General features: G+C 41.6%; 1 protein-coding gene across 2 annotated transcripts; it reads right to left on the reverse strand.

Annotated features, from left to right (window-relative positions):
- Positions 1-5368: 5368 nt before the first annotated feature.
- klhl23 (kelch-like family member 23) lies at positions 5369-27394 on the reverse strand. Of its 2 annotated transcripts, XM_078228379.1 has the most exons (5): positions 27253-27394; positions 26347-26459; positions 17900-19129; positions 16550-16702; positions 5369-15771 (listed from the first exon to the last, which is right to left on the reverse strand). In XM_078228379.1, exons 3-5 carry the CDS (start codon positions 19125-19127, stop codon positions 15461-15463), a joined length of 1692 nt encoding a protein of 563 aa, XP_078084505.1. In that variant the 5' UTR covers positions 19128-19129; positions 26347-26459; positions 27253-27394; the 3' UTR covers positions 5369-15460. The 2 variants fall into 2 exon arrangements, with proteins under 2 accessions (XP_078084505.1, XP_078084506.1); XM_078228380.1 differs by lacking the exon at positions 26347-26459.
- Positions 27395-27981: the final 587 nt, after the last annotated feature.

Below are 27981 nucleotides of genomic sequence, written 5' to 3' on the forward strand. Positions count from 1 at the left end.
CCCACCCTTCCCGATTCTTCTCCCCTTCCTCCCCACCCTCCCATTCTCCCCTTCCTCCCCACCCTCCCATTCTCCCCTTCCTCCCCACCCTCCCATTCTCCCCTTCCTCCCCACCCTCCCATTCTCCCCTTCCTCCCCACCCTCCCATTCTCCCCTTCCTCCCCACCCTCCCATTCTCCCCTTCCTCCCCACCCTCCCATTCTCCCCTTCCTCCCCACCCTCCCATTCTCCCCTTCCTCCCCACCCTCCCATTCTCCCCTTCCTCCCCACCCTCCCATTCTCCCCTTCCTCCCCACCCTCCCATTCTCCCCTTCCTCCCCACCCTCCCATTCTCCCCTTCCTCCCCACCCTCCCATTCTCCCCTTCCTCCCCACCCTCCCATTCTCCCCTTCCTCCCCACCCTCCCATTCTCCCCTTCCTTCCCACCCTCCCATTCTCCCCTTCCTCCCCACCCTCCCATTCTCCCCTTCCTCCCCACCCTCCCATTCTCCCCTTCCTCCCCACCCTCCCATTCTCCCCTTCCTCCCCACCCTCCCATTCTCCCCTTCCTCCCCACCCTCCCATTCTCCCCTTCCTCCCCACCCTCCCATTCTCCCCTTCCTCCCCACCCACCCATTCTCCCCCTTCCTCCCCACCCACCCATTCTCCCTTCCTCCCCACCCACCCATTCTCCCCTTCCTCCCCACCCACCCATTCTCCCCTTCCTCCCCACCCTCCCATTCTCCCCTTCCTCCCCACCCTCCCATTCTCCCCTTCCTCCCCACCCTCCCATTCCTCCCCACCCTCCCATTCCTCCCCACCCTCCCATTCTCCCCTTCCTCCCCACCCACCCATTCTCCCCTTCCTCCCCACCCACCCCATTCTCCCCTTCCTCCCCACCCACCCATTCTCCCCTTCCTCCCCACCCTCCCATTCTCCCCTTCCTCCCCACCCTCCCCCTCCCATTCTCCCCTTCCTCCCCACCCTCCCATTCTCCCCTTCCTCCCCACCCTCCCATTCTCCCCTTCCTCCCCACCCTCCCATTCCTCCCCACCCTCCCATTCTCCCCTTCCTCCCCACCCTCCCATTCTCCCCTTCCTCCCCACCCTCCCATTCTCCCCTTCCTCCCCACCCTCCCCATTCTCCCCTTCCTCCCCACCCTCCCATTCTCCCCTTCCTCCCCACCCCACTCCCATTCTCCCCTTCCTCCCCACCCTCCCATTCTCCCCACCCTCCCATTCTCCCCTTCCTCCCCACCCTCCCATTCTCCCCTTCCTCCCCACCCTCCCATTCTCCCCTTCCTCCCCACCCTCCCCACCCTCCCATTCTCCCCTTCCTCCCCACCCTCCCATTCTCCCCTTCCTCCCCACCCTCCCATTCTCCCCTTCCTCCCCACCACTCTTTCTTCCCCCACCTCCTCACACACACACTCTTTCTCTCATATACACCCTTCCTCCATCCGTCACATACACTCTCTCCTCCCACCCCTTGTGCACTCTCTCAGCTCGCTTGCTTGTGTGGCCTCGCTGGGGGAGGTTCTCTCCAGTGAGGATCATGCATGGTCCGCCATGAACAGGAACCTGTCGTGATAGCCTCACCGATGGGACCGGAGGCCACCCCCTCTCCCCAGGAGGTCGAGGGCAAGGGGATTGCCCCTTGTGCAGTGTCAGCCTGGCACCCTGGCACTGCAAGCCAGGCACCTTGGCACTACCCACTTGGCACCATAGCACTGCCCACCAGACAGTGCCAAGGGATGGGGCCTGAGGGGGGTGGGGCCAGACCGAGGCAGGCTGATCGGGGGTGGATGCTGCTACTCTGCACAGTGATCGGTGGAGGGAGGACAGACTGCTGTGATTTTGCACAGCGATCAATGGTGGGGGGGAGTGGCGATCATTCTGGCTGGGGAGTGGCAATTGTTCCGGGTGAGGGGTTGCGAACGGCCTCTTGGCCCTGTGGTAGCACGGGGGCGGGGTCCAAGTTTAGACCACAGAGGCTAGCCATAACAGCAGAGGCAGTGCCAGGTCTCAGCTTCAGATACATGCGCAATGGCACCCTCTGCTGCTTTCAGTTTGCTTTCTGGAGATTTAAGCCCCGCTAACTCCCCCTACAGGTGGAAAACAGATTTACGGGATTTTCTTTTGCTCAGCGTACATAAGCTATGACTGGTAGCCTCACCAGAAAAATGGATCTGAAACTCTCCCGTTTTCCCATTCTAGACTTAGAATTTTTTTGATAAGATCGCCCTCTCATGGGGTCCAAAAAAACCTCTATATTCCCAGAGAATTTGGCTTTACGTGACCAAAATATTCATTAGGTTTGAAAGCCAAATGAGGTCACAGCCCTGGTGCTGAGATTCTATAATAGCAGTCATTGCCTGATTTGCTCCTACTCACGATAACACAAAAAAAAACTACGTTAATCAAAAACAGAATCCATTGTTCTTTTTGCGGGAATACAGGCTTGAAGTGACTTGGCCTCATCTCAGTGCTAGGATGAGGGATTTACCTGCAGAATGTGCTTCTCTCCTGAGGAGCTGGTGGCACACTTCTGTGTACCACATCCTACTGCCCTTTGAATATTTCCAGTTGCCAACTGCGTTGGAATGCTAGGTGGGGCACCACCCCAAGAGAAGGCTGCTGTCATGTTCAGGTCACTCCTGAAGGAGTGGACCCATTCCCTGGATACAAACAGATCACCCTCATACACACAGATGGCAATTGACCTTTTCCTATTGGGCAAGACGGTGAAGGGGGAGTCAGGGTGAAGGAGGGGAGATGGATAGGAAGGGTTATGTGTGGGTGAGGGAGGAGGAATGAGGTAAAGAAAGAGATTGAGTAGAGGGGCTTAAACAGCAGCAATCTTGGTTCCAGCTGCCCGAGTCTGGGATTTACAGGGGTGCACTTCCAATTCCAGACCCGCCCACATGATAGCCACTCAGGCTTGTGTTTTCTCAGATTCAAACTCCCCAACATTGGGGCGCCAACCATTGCCACGCGTGTCACAAATACGACTCCCATGTGGGATTCCAGGCTGGGTCTCCCCTGATTCCATGCTGCTGCTCTTCAATGCGCAGGCGCACAGTGCCACAAGACAATGTAGTTCCAACTGATGATTATATCAGAAAAAGCTACCTCCTCCTTTATGATTGGCATGTAAATTCTGAAAGGGATTTCAAGGTAGTTCTATCCCTGATTGGCTGTGAGTGATTCGCTCATCATTTTGGAGCCCACTGTTATTTGGAGGCCCTGTGTCAGGGCACGGTGTGTTTCATTGTAAATCTGCCTCTAACTGAAATATAAATCAGATACACATTTAAATTATCCATCTGACATTTTCATAAGCATACTTTTTCTTCTGCATCTTAATCTTTATCTCTTTCGTCATCCAAGGAGCTCTAGATTTGTTTGTCCTGCCACAGCCCTATCCAAACAATGACGCTTGGGGAACCTCACTTTAAACCTTCCTCCAATCTGAAAAACAACCACTCAGAACTACACTTTGTTTAATAACACTCAGCCATGTTTTGTATCCATGACACCACTGTATGTTTCTATTGCACAAGCTTCAATTTTGCTGACAATGTCCATGTGCACAACCTCAGCCACGTAATGTGTATCAACCCTCCTTGTTGTCACATCAAAAAACTCAAGTAAGTTAATTAAACACAATTTGTCCTCAACAAATCCATGTTAATGAATCCACATTTGTCCACCTGATTGTCAATGTTGTCCCAAGTTATCTTCTAAACTTTTTCCCATCATCAAGGTTAAACTGGCCTCCAGTTGTGCTGGGCTTATCCTTAAACCCTTTTTTGAACGAGAGTGTAACGTTTGGGATTCTTCAGTAATCTGGCATCATCCCTGTATCTAAGGAGGATTGGAAGATTATGTCCAGTGTCTCCACAATTTCCTCCCTTACTTCCCTCAGCATCCATGGGTGCATCTTGCAGCAACTTATCAACTTTAAATACAACCAGCCTGTCTAATACTAAAACCTCCTCTTCATCATTTTTTAGCCCATCCAGTGTGTCAGCTATCTTCTCTTTCAATTTGACTGGGCAGCACCTTCTTTCTTGCTGATCATGTTGAGTTGAATCAGAGTATAATAAGGAAAACATCCCAATAAGTTACACAGCAAAAAAATATGGTCATGACAAGTGATAACTTGTCCAAGTTGGGCAGGATGCCTTGCTTATGCAAGCAACTCTTCTTCCTTTCTCTCTTCTTGGTGCCATGTTTCTTCTTGAAGTCTTCCCAACTATCCATGAGTGTTAGACCAAAATCAACATGGATCCACCCTTGGGATTTTCTCTCCATTGTCTATTGCACAGGATCCCTTCCAAACTGTAAATTTTCTGTTCTTTTTCAAGGGTGGATCTGGTGCTCATTATTGACAAGGCCCCATTGTCCTACAGAGCTTCCCCTTTAACACAAAGGGCGGGGTTTTCCGGCCGCACTCGCACCAAGAACAGAAAATCTCACCCAAGGTCAACGGACCTTTGCATTGTCTGTGTACTGTCTGTTACGATTCCCATGGTGGGCAGGACAGGAAAATTCCACCCAAAGTGTCAAATAGTAAGCTGAATTCTTTGCTCAAACCATGGAGAGAAGCACAACCTTATCATGTGCTTAGAGCATGCAAGGATTGTTCATCCATTATCAATTTTGTGCTATTTCCCTGATCAATTTCATAATTCTATACCATCAGACCAGCCTTCATGCTTTGAACATCCCCATTGTTACTTTCTGTCTGTTATCAGTTGTTATCCTTGGAGCTACTCATAGACCCTTATCAGAATTATGTTACTGTGGAATAATACATTATATTTATAAAACATCTCCTATTTCACTTTAACACACTGGTTAACAGAACACTTTAGCAAATAGCTTTGTTAAAGAAGATTAAAGGACAGTCCTATCGGAACTTTATAATATGGTTGTTATTTAGATACCTAGCCAGTTAGTTTTCTACTATTGCAGAACCATCATCAGGCCATGCCCTGAATCCCGAGTCATTGGTTACCCTTTGCATTTGACGCAATCATCATAAGACATTGCATTTGTTCCTACTGAAATTAAGCTTAGACAATTTCTACTTAGGATAAAAAAAACAGAAAATTTATAGACTTAAATGATATTGTTTCCTGAGTTCACTAAAAGCTCTTATCTCTGCAGTATGCATTAATTGTGGGGAGACCGTACCCATGGATTAGGCTCGGGCAGATCCACGAGGCAGTCCTCCGGCTTGCCAGCCCCCTTCGTCAAATATCAGGAATGTGGGACTGAAGTGGAACAAGGAGTTGAACAGCCCCCAACCAAAAATGTCCCATTGTGATTCACAGCATTTACAACATTACAACACAGAAAGATGCCATTCAGCCAAACAAATCTGCATTGTTATTTATTCTCCAGATCAGCTATTTTAAAATATTTTCATGGGTTAAGTATTTCCTTGTTTACATGCATTTATATCACACATTATTACACATAACACACATATAACCAACCCATAGTGCACACAGAGTTCTACTTACTCACTGCACACATATAGTTTGTTTTATTTATTCTTTTTCATGTCCTGCACCTCTCAATTTCACTGCCTATATTTATAATTTTCCTGCATTTAAGTGTGCCCCCCAGCATTTCTATAATTCTACACCAGCTTTTCCTGCTATAATTCACAATTTTTATATCTCCCAATGAGATGTTTTGCATTTTCCAAATGTGTGTGCCATGCCTTTCCAGGTTTTCCACGTGCTAGCTTTACCTGGTCTTTGGAAAGACAAGACAATTCCTTGCACTGTGTAAATTATAATGTGGTTTTCAAAAAGAAACACTCAAGCTAGGATCCTGAGGGGTAAATAATTGTTGCTGAAAGAAAATGCCAACCTTGCCATTTGCATTCCATCATCTGTCCTCAAGGAGAGAAAAATATAATGTATATGTGTACTGATGTTAGTAAATACTCATATCTATCTTGCACCCTTTAACTCATACAAATGGTTCTTCCAGATCTCCGACCAGTATTTGAAACCAATTTGATTCTTTTAGTCACGTATTGCCAGATTTTGTAGATTCTCAGCAATGCTCAACTATTGTGTTACCAGCGCACACACACTGGATAGTGAATGATTCTTGTGATGTGTCCTCATGACATAATTCAGTTTAATTCATTTTGAAAAGGGGGAAAGGGGAGACGGAGTGGCAGTACATATTATGGATTGAAAGATGGCAGTAGAAAAAAGGGATGCAGGTATCAGCAAGATAAAATTGGCATCCATACATATAGAGATAAAATATGGTAATAGATCATTCACACTAAGAAGTATGGTCAATAGATGATCTAATAATGAAAAACAGTTGGAGTAATATGCTGAAAAATTAGGGAATTGAGTAAAAACATAGAATAATAATCATGAGGGATTTCAACTGCCCCAATATTAATTGTAGAGAAGAGTTTCTTCATGGCAAATGGGATAATGGGGTTCCTATAATGTGTAAATAGCCCAAAAATTGAAGAATTGCTATTGAATCGAGTATTGGGGAATGAACTGGAACAATAAGAAAAGTAAATGTAGGAGAAGACCTAGGTAATAGTGACCATAATATAATATGTTTTACAATGATAATAGAGAAGGACATAAGTATAACAAAAAACAGATTAATATATTGGAGTAACTCTGAATTTGAAAGTCTGAGAGTAGAACATGGAAGAAAGAGTGGGCAGCATATTGGCATACAACAATGTAGAAAAACAGTGGGAAACATCGATGTTCAATGGGGTGTAGGAAAAATATTCTATATTTCACTTAAAGAAAAGCACAAACAACACATGAGATTTCATGGATGAATAAAGACATATGTGAACATTGAGTCTAAGGAAAGAAGCATTAAGTACATAAACAGGAAAAAAGTGCATAATAAGATAGAACACAAAGCGATTAGGAGAGAGGCAAGAGGAAAAAAACATTTGGAATGCTAATAGAAACTATGAAATCATCAAGGAAATTAAAATAAAATAGTAAAATATTTTACAAATACAGCAATTAAAAAAATGGAAGGCTGGGATGGGAACAGAGCCATTAAGGGGCAGACAGGATAATACCACAGGTAGAGAGATAGCAGAAATATTAAATGATCATTTTACTTCGGTATTTACCAGGGAGATGGAACAGGTGGATATGATATTGGGTGATTAGATGAGTAATAAGATAAATGCATTTAAAATGGAAAAAGGGGATTTATTAAATAAACTAATCAAAGTCAAAGAGGGTAAAATCACTGGCCAGCTGAATTGCATCCACACATTTTAAAGGAATCAAAGGAACAGATAGCTGAGGCATTACAACACATGTAGTAATTAATTAGAAAATGGTGTAGTGCCAGAGGACTGGCGGTAGCTGATGTAATAGCTATATTTAAGAAGTGCGATAGAACATGTCCATGAAATTATAGACCAGTCATCTTAGGATGGGTGATAGCAAAAATAATGTAATCCCTATTAAAGGAGAAAATAGAAGAACATTTGGATTATTTGGATTTTCAAAATCCCTTTAATAAGGTGCTCTTTAATAGATCAATAAATAAAGTCAGAGAATGCAGAGTCAAGGGACAAATGACAGAATGGAATTCCAGCTGTCTTCAAGACAGAAAGCAGAGAATGGGAGTCAAGGATAGATGTTCATAGTGGTGGGAAGTGGTATTCCACAAAGATCAGTGCTGGGATAACTGATGTTCACAATTAGCATCAATGATTTGGATTTCGGAATCAAAAACATAGGGTTGGATTTTCCAACCCCAACCCACTGGTGGGATCTTCCAGTCCCGCTGAAGTCATCAGGGATTTGAAAGTCTGCCACATCTGCCATAGGGGAAACCTGCCATGGTGAGGCCAGGCAATCATGGCCATAATTTCTAAATTTAGAGTTGACACCAAACTGACAGGTGGAGGTGGATCTAGTCATTGCTGAAGAGGACAAATGAAAGGACGGCATTATAAAAAACTTGCATAATGGGCAAATAATTAGCAAATGAAGTTGAACATAAATCCGAGATAGCACATTTTTGTATAAAGAATAGAGAGGTCGATTATTATTACTTGGTAGGCAATGTGGGGTCTATGTGAGATAGAGGAACAATGGGATCTTGGAGTACAAGTACACTAATCATAAAGTTGTGCTACAGGTTAATAAGACCATAGTCAATGCAAACCAATGTTTATTTCTAGAGAGATAGAATTGTAGGAAAGTTACCAAAGCTTGGTTAAATGAGACTGAGAGTAATGTATGCAGTTCTAGCTGTCATTTTGTAAAAAGGATAGAGGCACTGGAAGGGTGCAGTGAAGATTTACAAGGATAATACCATGAATATGAGGTTACACATAAACAAAGGATAAAAAGGTTTTGTTTTCGCTTGTAAATAGCAGACTGAGGTAACCTAACAGAGTTCTTTAAATTTCTTATGAAAGATGTTGATAGAATGGATGCAGAGAAAATGTTTTCACTGGTAGGGAAGAGTATAACGAGAGGCCATCAACATAAGATAGTTACCAAGAAATCCAATAAGTAATTCAGAAGAAACTTATTCAACCAAAGAATGGTGAAAATGTGGCACTCACTACCACAGGAATTGGTTGAAATGAATAGTATAGGTGCTTTTAAGTGGAGGCTAGACAAGCAGATAAGGGAGAGAAAAAATAATGCATTACACCGATAGATTTAAACGTGATAGGCCAGGATGATGTCCGAGTGGAACATAAATGCTGGCATGGATGCGATGGGCCAAATAGTCTGTTTCTGTGTCATATAAACTCTGTAAATTGAAATTTAACGATATGGATGGACAGAAATTTTTGTTTGCTACTTTTATTAAGTGCGTTACACAATCACACATCACAATTTTCAGTATGTTAACAAAAGTCTTATTGTGTTGCTTCAATAGTATAAAACCTGTGAGTTAGATGTAAAAATGTTATATCAAGTGCCTTTCAATATTTTGTAAATAAAGTCCAGGTACACTATTTCTTAACTATACATTTACAACATATTTTTCCAAACCATATATTTTATTTTTATATCAGAATATTTTATTGCCCAAACAGAGTAGTTTTGCCTCTTCAACGGATAGAATTTCAACTATATTGGCGGGGAGTGGATTGAATCTCACCTAAATTAATGGGGTGTTTTGTCAATGTGTACTCAAGTATAAAACAGCTCACAACGTGCACAAGTGGCTCAGCCTGGCAACTTTTGATACCGGAGAAAATCTGCTGTGGAAAATGAAATATGTAGACAGTTACATATACTCTTGAGAAAAAAGAAGGCCGCAAAGTCGCCAATAAATCCAATGAGACGTTCAGGAGAAACTACTCATGCCAATTGTTTGAATGTGGAACATTCTGCTACATGGCAGAGCTGCATTTAAGGAAAATTTAACAACATTAGGGAGAAAAGAGTAGAACTGGTAAGTTTGGAGTCTTGGGCAGGGAGGGTTTTGGATGGTCAAGGAGTGAGACAGAGTGTTTGGTTTAAGGCTGAGGTAGTTAGGAAGCAGGGTGGTCAATTGCAGTAGACAAAGCAGAGTCCCCAAAGATCAAAAACCTCACCCTTCCCGTCTTTTGAAGAATGTGTTGACAAAAAATAGGTCTGCCCATGGCAAATGTTTTATAGCATAGGCAGCAGATTATCAAGGTTGACTGGCTTGGTAACAAGTCTAATTGACCTTTGATTATCCATTTGAATATGGTGGGCAGCCTGCCGATTTTGGTGCCTGCCTATGCCCCGTATTATGGGATGAGTTCTGGAGTGGATAGAAAAAGGGCACCTACCCTATTTTATGTATTCATTCCCCCCCCCCAACCAGAAACACACCCACCAGGGGCATGTAAAATCCAGCCCAATATTTCTTTTGTCTTTTGGAACATTCAAACTGTCTCCTCTTTGCTTTTCTGAGATTTTTAAACTGTTCCTGCATCAGGATTTTTTTCTTTTGGGTAACTGACTAATCAAATTGAATGAAAAGTTGTCAATCAAATACGAATTGAACCAACCATGAACTCTGTATATATTTGCAAATGATCTGTTAGACTTTTACTTTAGCTCTGTTACAGGGGAGAACATTGTAGCAGGATCCTTTGTTAAGTTTCCTATGTGCAATGATTAAGTGTAAAAATTCTGTTACCAAAGCAAAACCTTGAGAAAAATATATAACTTTTGCTAGAGTAGAAAAATGTAAATTTATGGTAACTTGTAGGAGCTTGTAATTAGCAATTTATGACAATTCTTCTTATTGTTCTTGAGCTCTCTGTCCGAAGGCAGGTCCAACTCACAGCCCCGTGATCTCCACCATGGGTAGGGAAATGATCAATTAAACCATGAAACTTTGGTACAACAAAAAGCAACTTTGAAAAACATGAAAGCAGCTCACAACTGAGCCAGGCACAAGTTGTGAGTCTGGGAATTTGGTGAGTGAGGGAGAAGATGTTGTTCTGACCTTTTACATAAGAGGAGTGGGCCAAGAGAGGGAGCCAGAGACCAGCAGCAGGACATAAGTTGAAGCCTGGAAGCATTAATTAGATGAGCAGTTAGGGAGTTTTAAATGATTTTTTTTCTGTCAAGAGGGAGCAGATGTTTAAACTGATCCTGGGAAGGTAAAATATTGTTTTAAATTTACAGTTTAGCCAGTTAACCCACTTGATATAAAACTACAGATAATAATTGAGTGTTATTTCTAAACTTAATTAGTTAAATTAAACACAAAAAAGATGGCAGGGAGATGATGCTTTGCAGCTGTAGCATGTGGATACCTGTGTGATCCACAGTAATCATATTTGCAATAAGTTTTAGCAGCTTGGGGAACTTGATGATCTGGTGGCCTGGCTTCAGACACTGCAATGCATCCTGGAAGGGAAAGTTACCTGGACACTTGGTTCTAGAAGGCAGTCACACCCTTTAGGCTAGGGCCTTCTGATTTGTTCCATGTCTAAGACAGGAGGGTGTGATTGAGAGTGAGGCAGGTATGGGGACCCAGAAGGTAGAAATGGAAGAGCCTCAGCCCCTCCAATAGTTTCAAGATTTTTGCAGCTTGTGTGCATGAGAGAGGGAGCTGCAGGATGGATGAGTGAGCTGCGTGATGTTAATGTACCTTTAAGAAAGTTTTTTTTTAAAAATCATGATCTCTACAGCTCTTACAACCTCAGCTGATGTCATTTGTTACTGGCTTGACTGTCCTTTTATTACTACTTCAATAGCTTAATTGGGTTGTCTTTGTTTACTCTGGGATTGGTTTTATGGCCCTGCATTGTTAGGAGGAAGGTCATGGGTTCTGGTCAGGTTTTTTTTCTTCCATGGAGACTCAAGGTTTTTTCTGTTTTTGGCTGGCAGCAGTGTTTTAGTTCAGAAGGGAGTGGACATCAGATCGAAATTTCTTTCTCTCTCCCGGTTTTGGGGAATTCTGCTGTTTAGCTGAAAGCCTTCCTAGAGTGGAAATCTGCTGTTGGTGGCTTGAATAGAGAGTCTCCCTGGTCTGGGAAGCTGTTCTGACTTCAAACTGTTCTGAGTCTATCCAGAAAATTGCAGACTTCTTCCAAAAGTCTCAAGTCCAATATCACGTGAGCATTAGTCTTTGCTGTGTTAAACCTGTGAAAAAAGTCTTTTGTCTATGGCATTGGTTTGATTAGAACACATCAGATATTTTGTTAAGGGTTATACATTATAGTGGTTCTTCTGTTTGTAATTGATAAAAGGTCTTGTTAATTTTCTTAAAAGCTCCCTAGTGGGTCATTTGAATCATACCTGAAGTGAAACATCTCATGCTTATCCTAACCAAATTCAAGAGGCAAAACTTATGATCCAGGTGGGCTCCATAAAATACATTGAAGTTTCTGACCTGAACCATAACTGATAATGGCACTGTGGTGCAGGGAGCCATTCAAGTGGGGGAAATAAATTGTGGAATTGTGGTGCAGGGGACAGACTCTGCAGCTGAGAGCTGTGTTGCCTGCCCATTGCTGAGGTTTGGGACATTACTCAATTTGGAAAGAAACTTGTAGTTGGAGGGGAAAGATCCAGTTGTCATGGTCCAGGTAGGAACCAATAGCATGGATATGACAAGGAAAGGGCTTCTGATTAGGAATTATGAGCAATTTAGGGCTAAACTAAAAAGCAGAACCATGAAGGTAATAATTTCTGGATTACTACCTGAATAATGAACAAATTGGCATAGGATAAATAGGATTAGAGATTTAATTCATGGGTCACTGGCAGCAGAACTGGGGAAAATGGGAACTGTACCATTTGAGACAGCTTTTACCTGATTCATGATGGGACCAGTATTCTGAGTCATATAACTAAGGTTGTTGAGACAGCTTTAAACTAAATAGTGTGGGGAAATGATCCCGTGAGGGGAGATGTGGAACAGTAAAGAGAATAGACTAGACAACAGGGCAGGGTAGTTCTAGGGGTAATGATAATTGGAATGAGGCAGGAAGGTGCAAAGCATACAAGTTTAAGATTGTACCAACAACTAAGGCCAGCGCTTGCAAGACTGGTAAAAGGACAGAATTAAAGGCTCTTTTTATGAATGCACACAGCATTTGTAACTAAAATGGATGAAATGATAGCATAACTAGAAATAGAATGCATGACCCGATAGCCATTTCAGAGACATGACTGCAAGGTGACCAAGGCTGGGACCTAAATATTCAAAGACATTTGACATTTCAGAAGGACAGGAAGTTAGGAAAAGGTGGAGGGATAACTCTTAATCAAGGATGACATTAGTTCCGAAGATCAAGATGTAGAAGAGTTTGGGTAGGTACAAGAAATAACAAAGGTAAGAAATCACTTGTGGGAGAAGTTTATAGGCTCCTAACAGTAGCAACACAATAGGACAGAGTATAAAGGAATAAATAATGGGGGCTTGTAAGAAAAGTAGTACAATAATCATGGATTATTTTGATCTTCATGTAATTTGATCGAGTAAGGTAGTTTGGAAATTTGGTTTATAGAGTGTATTCAGGACAATTTATTAGAACAGAAGTTCTCGTGCTAACCAGAAGCAGGTTATTTTAGATCTCGTAAGCTATAATGAAACTGGATTAGCTAATGACCCCATAATAAAGATACCTCTAGGCAACAGTGGTCATAACATGGTAGAATTTTACATTCAGTTTGAGGATGAGAAGTGTGGACCTAAGACTGTTTTAAACTTAAATAAAGGCAATTACAAGGGTAGGAAGACAGAGGTTACTAATGTGAACTGGAAAATAGGTTAAATGATAGAGCAGTAGAGGAACAGTGGCAGACATTTAAGGAGATATTTCATAACTCAGCAAAGATATATTTCATTAAGAAAGAAAGACTATGAAAAGGATGCACTACCCATGGCTAATTAAGGATGTTAAGGACAGTATTGCATTAAACAAAAAAGCATAAAATACTGAAGGTTCATGTTGGTTAGAAGATTGGACCATGTTTGGAAACGAGCAAAAAATGACTAGAATAAGTAAGAATCAGAGTATGAGAAAAAGCTGGCTAAAAACAAATAGAGTTTCTACAAGCATTTAAAAAGGAAAAGAATAACTTGCATGAGTTCTCTAGGGAGTAAGTCAGAGGAATTAATATTGGGGGGGGGGGAAAGGAAACGGTGGAAGCTTTAAACAGGTATTTTGTGTCCGTCTTCACTGTTGAGGACACAGAATCCCAAGAATAGTTGAAAATCAAGAGGTAAAAATGAGGGAGTAAATTAAAACAATCACAACCACTAGAGAAAAGGTGCTTGGAAAATTCTTAAACTATTAGAATTGAAGGCTAACAAGTCCCCTGGACCTGATAGTTTTCACCCTCGGGTCTTCAAAGAAGGGGCTGCAGAGATAGTTGTGATCTACCAAAATTTCCAATATTCTGGAGAAGTCCAAGTAAATTGGAAAATCACAAATCATTCTATTCAAATAGAGGGAGATACAAAGCAGGAAACTACAGGCCAGTTAGCCAAACATTTGTCAGAGGGAAAATGCTGGAATCCATTATTAAGGAGGCAATAGCAGGACATTTAAAAAAATCATTAAATTCAGACAGATTCAACATGATTTTGTGAAAGGGAAATCATACTTGACTAATTCATTAGAGTTCTTTGAGGAAGTAATAAGTAAGGCAGATGAAGGCTAACCTGTAGATGTGGTGTACTTGGATTTCCAAAAGGCATTTGATAAGGTTCCACATCAAAGGTTACACTCAGAATAAGAGCACACGGTGTAGGCGGTAACATATTAGCATGGATAGATGATTATTAGCTAACATGAAGCAGAGAGCAGCAATAAATGGGTAATTTTCAGGTTGGCAAACTAACTTGTGGAGTATCTCGGATCAATGTTGTGGCCTCAAATATTTACAATCTACCAATGACTTAGATGAAGGGACTGAATATATGGTAGCTAACTTTGCTGATGACACTAAGATAGGTAGGAAAATAAATTGTCAGGAGAACATAAATCTACAATGGGATTAGGTGAGTGGGCAAAGATCTGGCCAATGAGTATAATGTGGAAAAGTGTGAACTTGTCCACTTTGGCAGGAAGAATAGAAAAGCAATATATCATTTAAATGGAGAGACACTGCAGAACTCTACAGTTCAGAGGGACAATTACTGAGACTAGCTTTCAATTCCAGGTTTTATAAATCAAATTCAAATTCCTCCAGCTGCTGTGATGGGATTTGAATTTGTGTTCCTGGAGCATTAGCCTGGGACTCTGGATTACTAATTCATTGACATTACCACTATGCCATTTTCTCTCCATTTTTCACAAACATGCTATGGCCTCTGAACAGTTCCAACAATTACTATAAGAAGTTATGTGATGTAAACAAGATACCCAATAGGAAGCAGTGCAATTAAGGATCGACGCTGAATGTGCTGCATTGGTGACGTCATCACTTACAAATTTTCAGACCTTCCTCACTTACAAATTTTCAGACCTTCCTCACTTATGGAATAAGTCTGAGAGGTGATTCCACAATTTGACACTTTGGACAGTGCCCACAGGAGGTATTTTTAAGAAAACTGTAGGCACACAGCCCATAATGAGTTCCCTGTGAACACTATTTCCCAAAGATAACACAAAGCACCCTCATATCATCTAGTTTCCCACTGAATTTATTTTCTATCTTATAGCGAATTTCAGGCTTTCATTCATCATGGCTCATTTTAATAACATAAAATTTAGGAACAGAAATAGGCCATATGGTTCATCAGGCCCACTGCACCATTCAGTGGGAGCACGGCTAAACTACTTCATCAATTCCAAATTCCACTTTCCCCTCTATCCCCATATCCCTTGATTTGCTTTTTGCCCACAGAATGTGTGGGTCATGGTTATTTCCGAGGATGAAACAACAGTCGTAACTTACCACCACCAGTGATACATTCTCTAGTTTATCCATTGGTCTGCATCACTTCAGATTGTAATTACAACAATGTAATTACGCTTATACATTATAAACACTTACACAGCCATGTGAACGCATGGCACTAGGCAGATTCCCTATTATTTCCCAAGAATCTTGTTCAGGGTCATATTTCTCAACACTCTGCAGGTAAATTCCCTTTGAATAAGAATATCCACCTGTAACGTAAATGCATCCATTCATCACCAAAGCAGCACATTCCATCCGTCTTTCATTCATTTGGGCTATCTGTTTCCATTCGTTCTTTTCTACGTCATAACAATCGGTGATAGTTGTTTGGCCACCAACAAGGTAGATCTTGTTATATAAAGGCACGGAGCACAGCCCATACTCTAGAGGGAAAAAAAGCAGCATATCTAAGTTCTTGAGCTGAACATTATGAACCCTGCCTGGCATGTTTTCAGTATGGGGGTGGATTGGGCAGAACATAAAAATATGTTGCATGGGTAGCCCACCATCTTCCTGCCCACTCCCAAACCGTTTCCTGTGATTATGGAGGAGTTGGGTAAGGCATCCACAAACACATCCACCTTTAGGTTTTTAGGGGCCCATAAGTTGGAAAGGCTGTGGGAAGGCAGACAGAGTACTTCCCAACAGCCTCAAAATTGGCCACTTAAGGGTCTCAATTGGGGTGTGGATGGGAGGGCCTGCCTGCATGCATAAAGTCAAGAATGGGCCCCCAGAAAGAAAAAAGTTTGGACCAATATTCTTATTTCCATGTTTTACTGGTGTTCCATTTTAAAATATACAAGACCAGTTCAGGCCAGTATTCTTAGTTCCCCGTTTTTAATGTTCTTTTCCTTCTGGGTGGGTAGGTGGTGAGAAGGAAATTGGGGGAACCTTACAGAGCCCCCACCTGCAAACCCATCGGCGGGGGTCTGTGAAATTTTGCCCAAATTTCACTTCTCATTTAGACTCTGCGTGCCTCTTTAATCTAATTGACTGACAAAATACACCACTGCTTGCCTTCAACATAGATGTCCACTAGTTCCAGTGCAAAAATACATAGAAAACGTGGACAAATCAAGGCCATTATGTGTAGCTGATCCAAAATTGAAAAGGCATAAAAAGTTTTATTAATTACAATTTATTAAAAATGTTGTAATGTACCTGGGTGTGGAGTAATGGTTACCACTGTCCATTCATTCCGGTCCGATCTATAGCTTTGTATTTTATCATAAGTGGAGCTTCCTCGGTAACCATGGTGACCTCCAGTCACATAGACGACATCCCGGAGGACACAAGCTGTTGCATTTCCAACCCCTATCCATGAGATTTCTATTAGTAACAGTACAGTGACAGAACTAAAACCTTGCTGAGAGAATAGTAACTCCAACATTGTGTTTAAATGGATATACATTATCCACCAATGTAATTGCTTTTAAACTGAAATATATGTATCAGAATATTCAAAACATAAATAGAGAGAATGGGCAGAATCTTGTGGTCCCTGCCAGAATAGTGGGATCATATTTAGCTCAGGAACCTGATTTCCTGAGGGGAGGCTTTTGCTGAGGCCTTTTCCCAGATCTCAAACATGTTGAGAAATCAGATCCTCTGTTTTTAGTCACCTTCCACCTGATCTTTGGTATCCCTTCTGCCCCGTGGAGGGGCATGCAACTGAAGGAAAGAAAGCTGAAGTTGCTCTTGCTGCTGGTGGAGCTGTTTGCACTGATGTGGCACTGCTCTTGCCCCTCAGAGGTGGAACTGCAGTATGTTGAAGGCTGGCATCAGAAAAGTGCAGCTGAAAGCAAGTGAAGTACTAGATAGATGAAGTACCTTCCGAGAAGCTGGCAGTCAAACCTATCAAGCCGTGATAGCACTGTCTGCGAGCAGAAGTTCTTTGAACAGCAGTCATTTACCTGGCCATGGCTGGAGCTCTTCAGTGTATCTGATCAAAGCCCTCCCAGCTTGTCAGTTTTACTGAAGAATCTCTGCCAGCTGTGCACTCACCTGGGTGAGGTGCAGACAAAACATGGAACCAGTGTGCTTCTGGAAAGCCTTACTTTGTAATGTTTCTCAGGAAGGCTCTTAATTGCCTTTTTAATTGGCTTAATTGTTTTCTACCAGAGTAAAGGAAAGCTGGACTTGGAACCCACCCTGGTGAAAGCCAAAAGAGGGTGAATGACTTCAGGATACTGACCCAACCTCAATATCATTGACTTTATCACCCTGCATGCACAGAATTCTGTCTCCATTTAACTTGGAAAATTCTTCCCATTACCACTTATACCAATCACTTATTCAAATTCAAGCATCATGTTTAAAGATAGATTGAGGCAGATTTTATCCTCCATTGACTTCAGTAGAGAATAACATCAGGTTAATTTATAAAATGGACTCCCATCCAATAAAGCCCCATTTTCACTTGGTGGGTTTGGTTAAGATTGTGGCTATCATGTCAGATTATTTTAAAATTTCAGTCAGAAACAATTCAAGGCAGTGAAATTTGTTACATACCCTTTAGCATGCTTGCAATCGAAATCCAGTCCTTTTTCAAAGGGTCATAAAACTCAGCATCTCGTGCTGGTGCTCCTCTTCTGTAACCGCCCATTACATAGATGCAACCATGCATCACCACTGAGCAGTGATAATAGCGAGCATTTAACATTGGGCTCCCTTCTATCCAGTTATCCATTTCAGAATTATAAATCCACATCGTGTCCAGGGCCTCCAGGTTATCTGAACTGTAACCACCTGTTACGTAAATGTTTGGTCCCAAAACAGCAACACTGTAACTTTCTCTCTTGTGATCGGGCATTAATGAACCCTGTGTCCATAAATCGGTCAATGGATTCCAAATGTGGACCTCGGAAAGCGGATGCCAGTAATAGCCACCAACTATGTACATAGCATATGTTGATCTTTTGCAAGGCTGTGAAGTCATGTTATCACTTTTTGGTTTTAGAACATGGTATTTTAAAGAATGCATCTTAATATCACTTGAGAGAAGATACTGCCCATTCAACTCGAGACCAGTTCTGAGGTACAATTCATCCAGATCAACTTGAATATACTTTAATAATTCCTCCAAACCGTCAATTCTGTTCTTCACATCATATGCAATCCACCTAATAATGGCTTCTAGAAGTATGTCTTCTTTCCACGCATTAAGGTTGTCCTTGGACAGAATGAAGAGGAGTTTGTCTTTGCTGATGTCTAAAAATTCATCTTGTTTTGAAACATCTTCAAACCTAGAGAGGATCATCCTTCGAGACTCTTTCTCCAAGTCTTTACAAACATGGAATTCTCCAAAAGAATGCATTCCGAGACAATTGTCCACATCTAGATGCCTGATCAGAAAGTTTTCACAGGCCTTTTTAACAGATGCAAATTGTAGGAGGTCTGCAGTCTCTAACAGGCTCTGGACATTATTTTCTGTTATGAACACCTCCGATGTATATACGTACCTTACAAGAGCATCCAAAATGTTGTCATCAATATTAGGAAGTTTAATAATCCTTGTGGCTTTTTCTCTCATATCTGCTGTGAACATTACTTTGAAATAAGAACTGGAAGCTGCTAAAGCGACCTTGTGACAGTGAAATAGCCGTCCTGAGAAACATTCCAAAGTAATGTCAGTGAATAATTCATTCCAATAGAATTCTTTAAAAGCTTCAAGGAATTCAGCAGAATGATTTGCATCCTTAAATTCATAAGTATATTGTTCACATTCTTTCACAGCCATATCTGTAAAATAAAATTATTTTTACTTCTGACATTCTCATAATTAGCTTCAGCAATCTCAAGTGAATATATCTAGTCAGCTCATGTTTAATTTGCAAGGTGATGTGAAGAAGTCATCAGTACTACCACGATGTGACACGTACTCATCAGTAGCAAGCTCACTGATACTCAGTTTGGTTTCCAGATGTTGTCATTACTTTGATCTAGGCATGGACACAAGCTGAATTACAGATGCCTTCAAAATCAAAGCAGCATTTCACCAAGAATGAATTTCATTTGGGCTCTTTAATCCAATGTGGTGGGAAAGTGGGATAATCAATGGAAAAACATGAAATTTCTGGAATCATACTTAACAAGGATGGTGACTATCGTTGTCCAGCACTGTCAGAGTTCCTGCAGTTTCATTAATGACATCTTTGCGGGAAGGTTTGCTAGTGCTGTAGATATGGGTGAGTTTGAACAAATTTGGCAGGGGGATAGGTAAGGGAGTGGCAGTACAGTAGGAGGTGATGCACAGCCAAATATAGAAGAAAAACCAGAGGAGAAAATGCTGGAAAATCTCCGCAGGTCTGGCAGCATCTGTAAGGAGAGAAAAGAGCTGACGTTTCGAGTCCAGATGACTCTTTGTCAAAGCTTTACTGCCAGGCCTGCTGAGATTTTCCAGCATTTTCTCTTTTGGTTTCAGATTCCAGCATCCGCAGTCATTTGCTTTTATTCATATAGAAGAAAAACCAAGTCAGTCTGGAAGGCAGAGGATAAGATATTAAGGCACAAGGGAATATGGCATTTATTTTAATGCAAAGAATCTTACAGGTAAGGCAGATAACTGAGGACTTTGATTAACACATGGGAATACGATACTATTGCTGTCATGGTTGAGGGAGGGGCTGGTCTGGCAGTTCAATAGGGGGTGCATAAAAGAGGAGGTGTTACAGTATTGATCAAGGAGTCGATTACTGCAGTGAGGAGGGATGATACCTTAGCAGGCTCCTCAATTCAGGTCATATGGGTAAAACTTAAAAACAAAAAGGGGATAATCAGGTTGCTGGGAGTGTACTATGGGCCCCCAAACAGTCAGGGGAGATAGAAAAGCAGATATGTCCACAGTTCTTTACATAGAGGTTGGTAAGTACCAGGAATGTGCTGCCAGAGGAAGTGGTAGAAGCAGATACGATAGCAACATTTAAGAGGCATCTTGACAGATACATGAATAGGCAGGGAATAGAGGGAATTGGACTGCGTAGAGGCAGAAGGTATTTAGAAAGATGTCATGTGTTTGCACAGGCTTGGTGGGCCAAAGGGCCTGTTCCTGTGCTGTGCTGTTCTTTGTTCACTTTGTTCTTTATGTAGGCAAATCTCAGAGAAGTGCAAAAACAATAGGGTAATAACAGTAGGTGATTTCAACTTCCCCAATATTAATTGGGATAGGCAAAGTGTGAGAGGCTTAGCGGGGGAGGAATTATTAAAGTGCATCTGGAAAAGCTTTTTGAGCCAGCATGTAGAAAGTCCGACAAGCGATGGGTGGTATTGACTTGATTATCGGGAGTGAAGCTGGGCAGGTGGCAGAAGTGTCGGGGGGGGGTGTGCATTTCAGTGATGGTGACCATAACTTACTGAGATTTATGGAAAAGGACAAAACTGACAAGGGAGATCAAGACAAGAAGTGTCCTGAACTGGTGAAAACTTTTTGGTTTCAAATTCAACTGAGGCACAAACCCATTGATAAAGAAATGGATGAAGATAAACTGAATATAGACCAGAAATAAAATCTCTGAATTGGAGAAAGGCTGATTTTAATATGATAAGACAAGATCTGACCAGAGTGGACTGGGAGCAGCTACTTGTAGGGAAATCCACATCAGAGCAGATGGAATCATTTGAAAAGGAAGTAGGGGACAAAGCCAACATGTTCCCGGAAAGTTAAAGTTGGGACAAAAAAGTCCAGAGAACCCTAGACCCCAGATATAAAGGATTGGATCACAAATAAATGGGAGGCTTATGGCAGATACAAGGGACTCAAAACAATGGATGCCCTCAAGGAGTAGAGAAAAAAAATTAACAGAACAAAGAGAGAGCATGAAAAAAAACTGGTGGGCAAAATAAGGACAAATGCAAAGGTGTTTTATAAATATATTAAAGGCAAGAGGGTAACCAGAGAAAGAGTAGAGCCCATTTGGGACCAAAGTGGCAATGTGTGTGTGGAGCCAAAAGACATTGGTGAGGTATTAAATGAGTATTTTGCATGTGTTCACTATGGAGAAGGACGATGTGGGTATAGAAAGTAAGGAGGGGGATTGTGATATAATTGAACAAATTAGCATTGAGGCAGAGGTATTAGTGGTTTTGGCAGGTTTAAAAGTGGATAAATCCCCAAGCCCAAATATGATGTATCCTAGGTTGTGTGAGGCAAGTGAGGAAATTGCAGAGGCTCTGATGCTAATTTTCAAATCTAACGCCGGCATCTCCACATCATGACTACCACAGGCAAGTTACTAGAGGACTAGAGGACAGCTAATGTGATACCATTATTCAAGAAGGTAAGTAATGACCAGTGAGTTTAACATCTGTGTGATCAGGAAATTATTGGGAAAAATTCTGAGGGATAGAATTAATCTCCACTTGGAAAGGCAAAGATTAATCAAGGATAGTCAGCATAGCTTTATCAGGGGAGATCAAGTCTAACAAATTTGATTGAATTTTTTGAGGAGGTGAGGGCAGTGCAGTTGATATAGTCTACATGGACGGCAGTAAGACTTCTGACAAGTTCCCACATAGAAGACTGATCAATAAGGAGCCCATGGGACCCAGGGTAATTTGGCAAATTGGATCCAAAGTGGCTTAGTGGCAAGGGGCAGAGGATGTAGGTTGAAGGTTTTTGTGACTGGAAACTTGTGTCAAGTGGTTTGCTACAGGGATCAATGCTGGGTCCCTTGCTGTTTGTAATGTACATTAATGATCTAGACGGGAATGTGAGGGATATGATCACTAAGTTCACAGGTTACACAAAAACTGGCGGTTTGGTAAATAGCGAGGAGGAAAGGCTTAGATTACAGGGTGATATAGATGGACTGGTCAGATGGGCAGAACAGTGTCAAATGGCACTTAACCCTGAAAAGTGTGAGGTGATGCATTTTGGGGAATGAACAAGGCAAGGGAATATACAATGAATGGTAGAACACTGGGAAGTACAGAGGACCAGAGGCACCTTAGGGTGGATGTCCAAAGATCCCTGAAGGCAACAGGACAGGTAGATGAGGTGGATAAGAAGGCATATAGGATACTTAACTTTATTAGCTGAGACATAGAATATAAGAGCAGGGAGGTTATGATGAAGCTGTATTAAATACTTGTTGTTTAAGGCCTCAGCGAGAGTATCTGTCTGCAGTTCTGTTCACCACACTTTCGGAAGGATGTGTTGTCTGGGCTGGAGCATTTCAGCTTCAGAAAGAAAGGCTGGGGTTGTTCTCCATAGACCAGAGAAGCTGATGGGGGCCTGATTGAGGTGTAGAAAATTATGAGGGACATAACTAGGGTAGATAGGAAGAAATATTTCCCTTTAAGGAACCAAAAACTAGAGGGCATAAATTTAAGACAAGGGACAGGAGATTTAGAGGGGATTTAACAAAAAGCTTTTTCATCCAGAGGGTGGTAGGAATCTGGAACTCACTGCCTTAAAGGGTGGTGGAGGTGGGAACCCCCACAACATTTAAAAAGCATTTAGATGAGCACTTGAAACACCATAGCATACAAGGCTATGGACTAAGTGCTGGAAAGTGGGATTAGAATAAAGAGGTTCTTGATGACCGGCACAGACACGATGGGCCAAAGGACTGCTTTCTGTGCTGTAAAAATCTATGACTCTATTCCCTCTGTAATAACTTGGGAAGGTTCTATATTTTTCAGCTCTACTCACAATAATGAAGCATTCTATGCCAACTTGCACCAGAATATAGACAACATCCAGAATTATACTAGTAAGTTAAGATGAGGGAATATTTTCCCCACATCATATTATGAATAAAGGGAGTAGACATGCGGAGAGATTACTTGCATTTGCTAAGTGTAGGGTGGTCATGCACACAAGCTACCTATGCAAAAAAACAGTCAGGAGCGGCACAGTGGCATAGTGGTTAGCACTGCTGCCTCACAACACCAAGGACCTAGGTTCAATTCTGGCCTTGGGTGACTGTGTGGAGTTTGCACATTCTCCCCATGTCTGCATGACTTTCCTCTGGGTGTTCCGGTTTCTTCCCACAGTCCAAAGATGTGCAGGCAGGTCGATTGGCCACGGTAAATTTGTGGAATTATAGGGAGAGAATGGGGGAGAGAGCCTGGATAAGATACTCTGTCAGAGAGTCGGTACAGACTCAATGGGCTGAATAGCCTCCTTCTGCACTGTAGTGATTCAGTAAGGAGGATTTTTTTTTTTGCAGAGGATTGTTGATCTTTGGAATATATTGTTCACTCAGGTGGAGAATGCAGGTTCTCTGCAAATGTTCAAAGGCATCTTCGTAATGATTTCTTATAGGTTCCATCTATCATCTCTTCTGTGCCCACAGGTACATGAGGCACATAAAGCACATTCTCACATCCTCTTATCCATTCTCATCGCTAGAATCTCCAGGGACAGGTTGCCATCCATCATGTTCTGGAGTTGGACTCAAATCCAGAGCTATTGGTTCAGAGGCAAGGATGCTACCCACTGTGCTATAAACCCCGTTTTCTGACAAGTTAGTACTGCAGAATTTGAGAAATGTATTCTTAATATTAAAGTAGAATTTAAAACTCAGAGTCAGGCTTGTGGAGCTTTTAAATAAGAATCATAAGAACTCGGAGCAGGGATAGACAATTTAGCCCCTCAAGCCTGCTCTGCCATTTAATACAATCATGGCTGATCTCATCTCGGTCTCAACTCCACTTTCCTGCCCAGCCCTCGAAACCCTTACTGATTAAAAATCTGTCCATCTCTTCCTTAAATTTACTCAATGTCCCGGCGTCCACCACGTTCTGGGAAGTGAATTCCACAGACTCATGACCCTTTGAGAGAAGTAATTTCTCTTCATCTCTGTTTTAAGTTTGCTACTCATATCTGAAAACTATGACCTCTTGTTCGAGATTGCCCTACAAGGGGCAATCTCATTTACTTTGTCAATCCTCCTTATCATCTTGTACACCTCAATTAGATCTCTTCTCATTCTTCTAAACTCCAGGAGTATAAGCCTAAACTGTCCAGTCTCTCTTCGTAAGACAAAACCCTCATCTCTGAAATCAACCTAGTTAACCTCCTCTGAACCGCCTCCAATGCAACTACATACCTCCTCATGTAAGGGGACCAAAATTCTAAGTGCGGTCTCACTAATGCTTTGTACAGTAGAAGCAACATTTCACTACTTTTATATCCAATCCTTTAGCAATAAATGCCAAGATTCCTTATTACCTGCGTACTAGTTTTCTGCTATTCATGCACGTTGACGCCCTGATCCCTCTGCATTGAAGCACTCTGAAGATTCTCTCCATTTAGATAATTTGCCTTTGTATTTTTCCTACCAAAATGGATAACCTCACGCTTATCCATGTTAAACTCCATCTGCTAAAGTTTGCCCCATTCACTTAAACCATCCATATCCATTTGTAAAATTCTTATTTCATTATTGCCACTTACTATCCCACCTATTTTTGTGTCATCTGCAAATTTGGCTATGGTATCCACTTTCCCTGCATCCAAGTCATTAATGTAGATTGTAAATATTTGGGGTTCTAGGACCAAACCCTGTGGCACCCCACTAGTCATATTTTGCCAACCAGAAAAATACTCATTTATACTGACCCTCGACTTTCTGTTGGTTAGTCAATCCTCTATCCAAGCTAATAAATTACCCCTAATCCCATGTGAACTAACCTTGCATATTAGTTTTTTGTGTGGCATGTTATCAAATGTCTTCTGGAAGTCCAGATATACTGGGTGGAATTTTATGGCCTCGCTCGAGCGAGACTGGAAATTCCCACCCGAAGTGAATGGACGTTTCTGTTGTCTGCCCCTTGCCGGCTAAGGCGGTAGAATTCTGGTGACTACCTCTACAGGATCCCCAATATCCATCTTGCTTATTACATCTTCGAAGAACTCGAGCAAATTAGTCAAACCTGATTTACCCTTCATAAGACAATGCTGACTCTGATGGATTGCATTTTGACTTTCTAAATCTCCTGTTATTACTTCCTTAATAATGCATTCTAACAATTTCCCAATTGGCTTGTAGTTTGCCACCCTCCCTTTTTGAATCAGGACATTATATTAATATCTTTTCTATCCACTGGAACCATTTCCACATCTAGGGAATTTTGGAATATTGTAACCACTGGACCCACTATCTTCAATGCCACTTCCTTTAAGATCTTAGTATGTAGGCCCTCAGGCCCTGGGGACTTGCTTGCCTTCAATCACAATAGTTTGCTCAATACTTTTTTTCCTAGAGATGATGATAGTTCTAAGTTCCTCCCTTTCTATAACCTCTTCATTTTCTGTTACTACTGGGATGTTACTCATGTCCTCCACTATGAAAACTGAGGCAAACTAAATCAATGTTTTAGTGTCTCAGCTATGTTTCTGCATTTCCCACTATTAACTACCCAGCCACATCTTCCAAGGGACTAACATTCTCTTTGGTGACTCTCTTCCTCTTTATATACCTATAGAAGCTTTTGCTGTCTGATTTTATAATTTATGCTGACTTTCTTTCATAATTTACCTTTGCTGTTTTTATTACTTTTAGTGAGACTTTGTTGACCTTTAAAAAGCTTCCCAATCTTCGAGCCTGCCACTGGCCTTTGCAATATGGCATGCATGAGCTATTGTCTTTATGTTATCCATTATTTCCTTGCTTGGCCTCGGAAGTCTTTCACCCCTCTTACTGCCTTTTCTTCTCTCTGGAATATATTTTAGTTGGGAGGACTTGAATATCTCCATTAAACATCTGTCACTGTTCATCAACTGTTCTAACTTTCAGTCTTCCTGCCCAGTCTACTAGGACCAAGTTTGTCATGTGTATGTAATTTCCTTTGTTTAATTCCAGAATGCTAGTGTGGGACTCCAGTTTCTCGCCCTCAAACTGAATTTGAGATTTTAGCATGCTGTGATCACTCTTCCCAAGAGGATCCTTAAATATATTGGTTTCAGTATTAAGAAAAGTTGGACTGGAACAAGGTTAAATCAACAATCATACTTAGACAGTGTTGCTCCCATCCCAGTTAATCATATTAGGCCCTCACAGAGAGATGTTACATCTAAAGAACAGGCAGAGCAATTGTGAAAAAATCTCAGCAGGTCTGGCAGTATCTGTGGAGAAAATAAACAGAGTTCAGGTTTGGAGTCCAAAACGACTCTTCTTTGGAACTTCTTTAGTTCCATAAAATATACTTTTAGGTGTCCAAAATGAAAAATTGCTCCGTTCTCCAGTGATGTCTTCCTAAACTCTGATCAACACAAAAGTTCAATCCTCAGCTAAATAAAATGCGGGTCAGTTATATTTTGGAACTTTACTGTTGTTAATTCTCAACACAATAGCCAGAATGAATTATTAACCAAATATTACATGTGGCCACTTACAGTAGTTTTACTATCACAGCAAGCGTGTGTGGGTTTTTTTGGAAGATGCGCAAGTTCTTGTATATTTGGGTAATAGGATGATTGAAATAACAAGCATTATTGAAAGGTTTCAATTCTGCGATATTTTCAGGTATCCACTGTCAATAACCCTTTTATGTATTGACGAGCTTTGGTGCCAAGAACTTGTGAAGATGTGTTCCTACCATAACTGTTGATGTTTGTTACTAAATATATTCCTTAATATCAAATTACACTGGCCATTTCTGGTTTAATTGATACTAAGATTGCAACATCGTTCGTTTCCCGAATGTTCTGAATCATATGTTATATGCGTATTTTATTTTTCCCAAAAGTAACAACTTCAGCACATAAGCTTAATTGTAGCCATTGTTCGGGCATAAAGACGAAGTCAGTTGTTTATAAATAGACACGAAGCAGGCAGTGCACGTACACAAAGACACACAGTTATGGGTCGACCTTCAAAACACAGCATCCATACATAGGCAGCAATAATTAAATATACCTTTCGAAGGATTATTTTCGCCACCACACAGAGATAAACATTTTCAGAAGGTACTGTTTGCAGACCTTTCACTGACCGAGTGGAATACACTAAATGGTTGTGGGGTAGCAGATAGGGTCTATTTAATCCAGTGAACTCGAGGGCTCCAGTCCTATTTTGGAATAGCAGTCAGTTGAGCAGATCAGCTGCCACAGCAGCTCCTTTCCAGCTCAGAATATTCAAAAGATCTCTGGGAGCCAATCTGCATTTTAAGGAGAGTTTGATGGCGGACTATGAAGGATTTTTAACCAGTTTACGCACATCCAGTTGTGCTGTGAAATCCTACTCGTTTCATAACGTTATGTTTTTTTGTGAAGTCGAGGCTGATGAAGTGGAATTTGTGTTGGATTTCAGCAACAGCGTTGTGGAATTTACTGTTAGCATATTCTCTAAGACGTTTATTCCCGTGTGTTCTCCATATGCCTGGTTCCTCAGATCATATTGCAATAATGGATTGTCGTTTTATAAACCTGTACTGTACTAATCCGGCTTGTTCCATTCCAAAATATATTTCTCTCAATAACTGTTGGGGGAAAAAATTCAGAAGTTCTGCTGAAGTAAACATTTTCATATAATATGAATGTTTGAGGAGAAAAATCATAGGAGCAATGCTCACGATCATTACCAAGGCAACTCCTACAGGATCACAGCAAAGTTAAATAGTTATCCAAAAGACAACATCTACCTATC

The sequence above is a fragment of the Mustelus asterias genome, chromosome 14, assembly GCF_964213995.1.
Source record: "Mustelus asterias chromosome 14, sMusAst1.hap1.1, whole genome shotgun sequence".
NCBI lineage: Eukaryota > Metazoa > Chordata > Chondrichthyes > Carcharhiniformes > Triakidae > Mustelus > Mustelus asterias.